The following is a 9140-nucleotide window of genomic DNA, read 5'->3' as shown; positions in this document are numbered from 1 at the left end:
GACTATTACACTATCACTCAGTAATTTTGAAATAGCACCTGTACATTCCCTACATTTATTTTTATACTTTATTCTATATAATTATCACATTTTATATGAATATATGTTGCCCTTTTTAGGATAAACAGAGGAATGATCCAGCACATAAGCACTTTTTATTTTATTTTTATTTTCACAAGCACTTTGGTCACCGTTCAACAAACTTTTTTTAAAACACCAATAACACTATTTGAACAGATTAAACCAACACTAAAAAATATTATTTATAAGATGGATATTAATATCGATAATTTATTTATTGCTAACGACATTGTACAATTCAATAATCGGTTATAAGGTATATCATCATCCTTTGACACAAAGTAATTCTTATAATAATTTCTTCAATAAAATAGCAACATTACTCTTATGAAACACTATTAGTAAAGTGTCCATATAAGTTAGTTCCATATAATTATGTAATGAATTCAAACAAATACTAACACATCATATCAAGCAAGTTTCAATAGTAACAGTGTTTCAATGCAGTGTCATGTCGAGCGTAATACAAAACAACACGTAATTTGATTGACACTCTGTTATCCAACCAACACAATACCCTAGAACCAATCCTATAAGGGAGGTGTGTACATACAAGCCAATAAAAGATTGTACATTTGCCGGCCCGCGTAACCCCTCTGAGGAAGCGTTAGTGAAACGCCACGTCAGGGGTATTTTGTTTTAATTTAGCCTCTCCTGAATCATGTATTGTTGTAGTTTAAATATGGTATCCGGTATTCTAACAATAGCTTAATTCAAAAACAGCTAGCAGTTTATGCTCCGGTGGTTGCTTATCACTAACGGCTATTTCTCTATAAGACATAGAAGTAACAATCTAGTATTTGGGATGGGTAGCATAATATAACTGTATTTAAGTATACATTATGATTTTCAGCAAAGTAATATGCTAACCTAGTAATAACATGTCCTACATGCTTTAAAGTATGCTTCACTTTATGAGTATAAGAATCGCTAGTACGTCAAGATAATTACCACAAACACTATTTGAGACGTGACACTCAGCAGCGTTACCAATGGACCACGCTGCTACTTGACACAGCTAATAGTTTTGTCTCTTATTGCCCCCCCCCCCAGCTGTTTACACTATAAAGCAGTTTAAGTAATAATGGTTTATGGCAATAAAAACAAATCAAATTATACTAACTATCCGATTTGCCTTAAGAAAAAGGAGCAAATCTTTTTATAAGATACCTGAATGAACGCAATCAACTTATAATATAAGAAATAAACCATCTATTTACTTTTTGCTGTAATTTCTTTTCAGCTTATAAGATTAGACATCACACATTAGCTGTCTCTAAATATTTGAGCATCACTATTGTTGCAGTATAGAACTTACAGAGTTATATCATATTAAACTCAATAAATATAAATAAAAACTTTAGCATAAGGCTGACAAATTCTAATCAGAAATTTAAAGGCATATTACCCTTCAAATATGATACTACCAATTTTTAAGGTGCACATTAATAGTAATACACTCTAAGTATGAACAAATCTTTGCAGATATCTTGATGATAACTTCATATATCTGGCAACTTAGAGAACAAATCTCTGGAGAGTATTGATAAATAACATTACAAGGATATATAAAATCTTCAAATATATCTGAGGGTGTTTGTCACGTTGGTATTAACCTATCAAATACTAGATCTAGTGCTACCTTCCTCACCAACAGTTAATATACTGTGTACATCAATAATATCACTACTAAGATACTAAATATATAGCTACCACATTGCTAAGTAATTTTTACAATGATATTATTAGCAAAACGCTAGAAATTCAGCCATATAACAAGTTATAATCCAGCATATTATTAAAAGTGGCAGAGTATTATCTCTGTAAACTTTAGTACATAATCTCAGAGTTGTACTTATAATACAAGCCAATAAATAAGGCCAAATATACTTATAAAGTACAACATAATTATAAACTGAACTGGAATATTTACCTGTCTTTTCAGGATACCCTAATTCCAAACATACAGGGAGTGCAGAATTATTAGGCAAATTAGTATTTTGACCACATCATCCTCTTTATGCATGTTGTCTTACTCCAAGCTGTATAGGCTCGAAAGCCTACTTCCAATTAAGCATATTAGGTGATGTGCATCTCTGTAATGAGAAGTGGTGTGGTCTAATGACATCAACACCCTATATCAGGTATGCATAATTATTAGGCAACTTCCTTTCCTTTGGCAAAATGGGTCAAAAGAAGGACTTGACAGGCTCAGAAAAGTCAAAAATAGTGAGATATCTTGCAGAGGGATGCAGCACTCTTAAAATTGCAAAGCTTCTGAAGCGTGATCATCGAACAATCAAGCGTTTCATTCAAAAATAGTCAACAGGGTCGCAAGAAGCGTGTGGAAAAACCAAGGCGCAAAATAACTGCCCATGAACTGAGGAAAAGTCAAGCGTGCAGCTGCCAAGATGCCACTTTCCACCAGTTTGGCCATATTTCAGAGCTGCAACATCACTGGAGTGCCCAAAAGCACAAGGTGTGCAATACTCAGAGACATGGCCAAGGTAAGAAAGGCTGAAAGACGACCACCACTGAACAAGACACACAAGCTGAAACGTCAAGACTGGGCCAAGAAATATCTCAAGACTGATTTTTCTAAGGTTTTATGGACTGATGAAATGAGAGTGAGTCTTGATGGGCCAGATGGATGGGCCCGTGGCTGGATTGGTAAAGGGCAGAGAGCTCCAGTCCGACTCAGACGCCAGCAAGGTGGAGGTGGAGTACTGGTTTGGGCTGGTATCATCAAAGATGAGCTTGTGGGGCCTTTTCGGGTTGAGGATGGAGTCAAGCTCAACTCCCAGTCCTACTGCCAGTTTCTGGAAGACACCTTCTTCAAGCAGTGGTACAGGAAGAAGTCCTGCATGAAAAACATGATTTTCATGCAGGACAATGCTCCATCACACGCGTCCAAGTACTCCACAGCGTGGCTGGCAAGAAAGGGTATAAAAGAAGAAAATCTAATGACATGGCCTCCTTGTTCACATGATCTGAACCCCATTGAGAACCTGTGGTCCATCATCAAATGTGAGATTTAAAAGGAGGGAAAACAGTACACCTCTCTGAACAGTGTCTGGGAGGCTGTGGTTGCTGCTGCACGCAATGTTGATGGTGAACAGATCAAAACACTGACAGAATCCATGGATGGCAGGCTTTTGAGTGTCCTTGCAAAGAAAGGTGGCTATATTGGTCACTGATTTGTTTTTGTTTTGTTTTTGAATGTCAGAAATGTATATTTGTGAATGTTGAGATGTTATATTGGTTTCACTGGTAAAAATAAATAATTGAAATGGGTATATATTTGTTTTTTGTTAAGTTGCCTAATAATTATGCACAGTAATGGTCACCTGCACACACGGATATCCCCCTAAAATAGCTAAAACTAAAAACAAACTAAAAACTACTTCCAAAAATATTCAGCTTTGATATTAATGAGTTTTTTGGGTTCATTGAGAACATGGTTGTTGTTCAATAATAAAATTAATCCTCAAAAATACAACTTGCCTAATAATTCTGCACTCCCTGTATACATGTAGTAATACAAGTCAACAAACAGGAGAAGTGTTTTTAATTATTGTGGGCAGCCAAACTACACCAATTAGTTGCTGTCTTTTTAAGTTACTTTAAATAAAAGCAATTTTTTATACGCATTGTTTCACAAATATATTTCTGAAATTATCTTCCCATTAACAGTGTATAGAAGCATACTTTTTCGACACACTCACCCAGTAGTGAGTAATGTCCTTCCAGTAAATATTGCATTTTTATGCTTATGCACTGCTCTTTAAGTGAACTATTACACATACATACATATTAATTGATACTTATGATGACAAGACACTTAAAGAGAGATTACATATTTATAATAAATATAAGGTTCCACATTTTTTGCTAAACAAAGTGTGTGTGTGTGTCTTTGTGCATTGTCTGTGGATGTCTCTGTGTAAGGGTATGTGTGTGTGTGTGTATGTCTTTGTGTATTTTCTGTGGATGCCTCTGTGAGGGTGGGTGTGTATGTCTTTGTGTGTTTTCTGTGGATGTCACTGTGAGCTTGTACGTGTGTATATGTATGTCTGTGGGTGTCTCTTTGAGGGTGTGTGTATGTCTTTGTGTGTTTTCTGTGAATGTCTCAGTGAGGGTGTGTGTGTATATATGTCTTTGTGTGTTTTCTGTGGGTGTCTCTCTGTGTGTGTATGTCTTTGTGTGTTTTCTGTGGCTGTCTCTGTGAGCTTGTACGTGTGTGTATATGTATGTCTGTGTGTGTCTCTTTGAGGGTGTGTGTATGTCTTTGTGTGTTTTCTGTGGATGTCTCAGTGAGGGTGTGTGTGTATATATGTCTTTGTGTGTTTTCTGTGGGTGTCTCTCTGTGTGTGTGTCTTTGTGTGCTTTCTGTGGGTGTCTCTCTGTGTGCTTTCTGTGGGTGTCTCTCTGTGTATGTGTGTATGTCTTTGTGTGTTTTCTGTGGGTGTTTCTCTGTGTGTATGTGTGTGTGTGTCTCTTTTTTTGTTTTCTGAGGCTGTCTCTGTGGGTGTTTCCTTGGGTTTATGTGCAAGTTTGTGTTTGTGTGTGTGTGTACATTGTCTGTTCCTTTTTAGGACATTTTGACCTTACTACTGATTATTCACATCTTTCTACAGATTTTGAGACTAATGAGACATTTCCGGGAAGTCACCAATCCACCATTTAACCTTGAAATTATTGTTTATGCAGTTCAGGGCCCTTCCTTTCAGCCACTTCATGCTGTTGTCATCATTTAGTTGGCATTTTCCTTGACAAGAAGATAATCAGAACTCCATGTTTTGTTTTGTAAATCTCCTTTTTTGACAAGACTGTAGTCTACCTCATTACTTGTCCGGTCAATGTAAACAAGTGCTGAGTGTCTGTGTGGGTATCTGTGTCTGAGTGTGTTTGTGTGTTACTACCTTTACAACATTTCCAAGTTTGACTACACTTAAGAATAAAGTGCATATATGTTTTAGTCACTTGGTCAAAAATTGCACGTGTCAAAGGGGGCGGGGAAGGGTCTGTTCTTTTTTTCTTCTTATTTATAATTTTTATATAGGTTTCATATTGATACAGATTTATTTCAAATATAAATCAATTGTGTATGCTATTATAAATAACATTTGATTATTTTTAACAATAAAAAAAAGAAAGTAAGCAAACAGTGCGAACCTATTATAACCTTAGATATTACTCCAATTATCACTATAGGTGTTCTTATCACATCTATATATTGAATTCAATAGGTAACTCTCTGAGCAAACAGTGACCTGTATAAACAATTTTGTATTCCTGTAATGCCTCTAACCTAGACCAGTCTTTAAGACAAAACTTACAAGGGGAGGGAGGGTACAAAAAAAAATAATATATAAATTAATTAATAAAGATTTTGTCTCCAATGTGCAGGATATTTATCTGTTAATATCAATTGCAAGAAGATTGGTGACTTACAAAAATAACCTAAAAGCTGTAATTGGACTTCTCTTGGCTGGTCAAGAATTACTTTGTCCCATTTTGCCATGAACATTTTTAACTTATTTTCTTCAGAGATCAGGGGATCATGTTGATCCAATATCATTTGATATCTTATATTATGCACAAAAGAGGCGATACTAGGAGCCTGCTTATCTCTTTCTAGTGGCGGCCCTGACACCAAGCAAACGCATTGGCCAACAATTCCTATTAACTTAAACTGCTGCCCTGAAATTTGATCATTTCACATAGACTCGAGCTATATTTAAGGCTTAAGCTAAACACTTCTTAAATTCTGCCAAGCAAATATCCGCATTGGCCAACAATAATCAATAGCTATAGCGGGTGACCTTAGTCACAAATAAGGTTAGATTATTTTTAAAACAAATTGAGACCCCCACAACTCTCCCTTGTTGGCCAATGCGGATATTTGCTTGGCAGAATTTAAGAAGTGTTTAGCTTAAGCCTTAAATATAGCTTGAGTCTATGTGGAATGATCATATTTCAGGGCAGCAGTTTAAGTTAATAGTTGACCAATGCGTGGCGTACCATATACACACTGCTTAACCCTGTGTTATGCTATATATTGCAATCGCTTGGTTCTACTATAGTTATATTGCAGAATAGAAGCAATACAGCTTCCTGACACACATTAGAACTATATTCCTGCGGTGAGCACACAGCAGCTGCAGTATAACTTATTGAAATCACAGTCATAGAGGCCCATTTATCAAGCTCCGAATGAAGCTTGAGGGCCCGTGTTTCTGGCAAGTCTTCAGACTCGCCAGAAACGCAAGTTTTGGAGCAGAGGTCTAAAGGCCGCTGCTCCATAACCTGTCTGTCTGCTCTGATGAGGCGGACAGAGATCGCCACAATTCATCCCGATCGAGTATGATTGGGTTGATTGACACTCCCCTGCTGGCGGCCGATTGGCCGCGAGTCTGCAGGGGGCGGCGTTGCACCAGCAGCTCTTGTGAGCTGCTGGTGCAATGCTGAATATGGAGAGCGTATCAGGTCCTCAGGACCTTTGATACATAGGCCTCAAATAATTATATATCGCTTTATACAAATGTTGCTACTTGATTTTTAAGTGTTTAGATATCGTTGCTTAGTTCAACACGTTTTCAAGCAATCGCTTACAATTAAACAGTTTATTTTCTGACTGTTGACAATGTTACAATTCTTGAGCTGAGCCAACCTTATATAGACATACAGATTGCCGAGACTTTTACATGACATAGCAGCTATATACTTCAATTATTATACCGTACCAAATCATGTCAGCACAGGTGTACAAACATTAAGAGTTGATTTAATATACCATAGTGCCTTTAGGGATATTGGGTCATAGTAATAATGAAATATCTTAGGCAATAAGATAGCCAACTTTATATTCCCCAATAGCGGCCAATTATTGGAATATTATAGGTGACACAGTCTTGGATTGATGTTTTTAATTTTTCACCCAAGATTTTAATGTAACTAATAAATGTCATTATGTTTAATTTATGCCTGTGAAATAAATCACAACAAACACTACACCAACACAAAGTTACTCTCAAGCAAAAATAATTAAGAGTGCTATTAGTGTATTCTGTTGCAACTGGTGGACCCCTTACCACCAATTGTTTTTTGTAAATACTTCATATAATACACAGCACCTATCAGCGATACAAAAATACATATTTAATTGGATTTGATCATCTGAATAAGATTTATTTCAGCTGACTAATATTCCTATGGTGGTGCCATTGGTTTATTTTTTCTTATTCATCATTGTGTCTTTATTAAATTTGACACAGATACATATTTTTGTATTCTCCATATAGGACTTATGTATTATGGAAAACAACGATTTACCGGCCTAAACCAAGATATGGGAAAATGAACTCATGTTAAAGGGACATGAAACCCAAAACTTTTCTTTCATGATTTAGGTAGAACATACAATTTTAAACAACATTCCATTACTTCTATTATCAAATTTGCTTCATTCTCTTGGTATCATTTGTTAAAGGAGCAGCAATGCACTACTGGATTCTAACTGAACACATGAGTGAGCCAATGACAATCGGTGTATATATATATATATATATATATATATATATATATGCAGCCACCAATCAGCCTAAAAACCTAGGTTTTTTGCTGTTCTTGAGCTTACCTAGATAAACATTTAGCAAAGTATAACAAGAGAAGGAAACAAATTAAATAATAGAAGTTAATTGAAAAGTTGTTTAAAATTGCATGCTCTTTCTAAATCATGAAATACAATATTTGGGTTTCATGTCCCTTTAAAGATAACAAATAAGGAGTGGCAAGTAATATTCAAACATATGGGCAAATCTTTATCCTCAATTAGTATTACTAAGACAAACATGAAAATATAATGCAGATGGTACCTAACCCCGAATAGATTATCTAAAATATTCCCCCAAACAAATAATATCTGTTCTAGAGGATGTGGAGAGATTGGCACGTTATCCCATATCTGGTGGTATTGTCCAGAAATAGTCTCATATTAGCAGAGTCGCACAAGTTCCAGTTAGATCTGTTTGTAATATAGACCTAACCATATTGCCTGCATATGTAATAGCGATATTTGAGATTAATATATATATTATCAAAGTGTACCTGATGTATGTTTTGGGTTTTTCTTTTTTGTTTGTTTGATGGAAAGCTTTATAAAAATAAAAAATAAAAATATTTGATAATCTACAAATAATTCATATTTAGGGGTTAATCCCAATCTATTGTTTGTTTTATGCAAATATTGATATTGACATTGTATTTTTCCAACAGTCACGAAATGCCTCTGCCGCATATACCCCTTAAGAACGAAATACCAAGAGTAGCAAATTAGATAATAGAAGTAAAATTGGAAAGTTGTTTAAAATTGTATGTTCTATATGAGTTATGAACAAAAAATTATGATTGCAAATGTTTTTTAAAGATGTTAATTATAAAATGATATTAAATTGTTATTTACACACTTCATGGAATTATAAGTTATGTGAAAAAAGCGCAATTAAATCATCAACATTTAGCTTTGACTACAAGTCTGTTCCTTATAGTTCTCTAATCCAGTTATAAGAAAACAAATGTTCTTGTTATTGTATTTGTAATTCAGGCAGCATAACCCAGCCACCCTAACATACATGAAAGGGAAAGTCAGAGCAAACAATAATTTAATAAAGAAATTCATGAAGCAGGTGAACCATCTAACCCTCATTTTTCTTGCAGATGACCATGACGTGCTGTCCTTCATGACTTATAGCCTGAGTGAGACCTGGGAAGAGGTGAATAGTCTTTGTGTATTACTGGGTTTATGGTTGTTTTATTGTTTGGCTATTTTACATGTATTCTATGTCCTGTATATTGTCTATCTATATATCCTCTATATCTTTCTGTCTATCTTCATATGATGAGAGAATCTAAATCATCCTTATAAACACTTGCACATAGGCTTTTAAAAGATGGTTAACATGTTAGTGCATTATGAATATTGCAGTATTTAATAACTATTAATATTGCCCTATGTGTGCTATAATAACATGTCCAAAAGTATATTTTGCACCCCTGTG

General features: G+C 35.2%; 1 protein-coding gene across 1 annotated transcript in view; it reads left to right on the top strand.

Annotated features, from left to right (window-relative positions):
- Positions 1-662: 662 nt before the first annotated feature.
- The window catches only part of LOC128663164 (protein ERGIC-53-like), a 289668-nt gene continuing 281190 nt past the window's right edge, over positions 663-9140 (top strand). Inside the window, exons 1-2 of the mRNA XM_053717359.1 lie at positions 663-692; positions 8800-8855. Coding sequence (XP_053573334.1) covers positions 8823-8855 — 33 coding nt within the window. The 5' untranslated portion in view covers positions 663-692; positions 8800-8822. The remainder of the gene's footprint in view (positions 693-8799; positions 8856-9140) is intronic.

Source organism: Bombina bombina, chromosome 6, assembly GCF_027579735.1.
Source record: "Bombina bombina isolate aBomBom1 chromosome 6, aBomBom1.pri, whole genome shotgun sequence".
In the NCBI taxonomy this organism is placed as follows: domain Eukaryota; kingdom Metazoa; phylum Chordata; class Amphibia; order Anura; family Bombinatoridae; genus Bombina; species Bombina bombina.
Note: the sequence above shows the minus strand (reverse complement) of the source record. Positions and strands in the feature narration are given on the sequence as shown.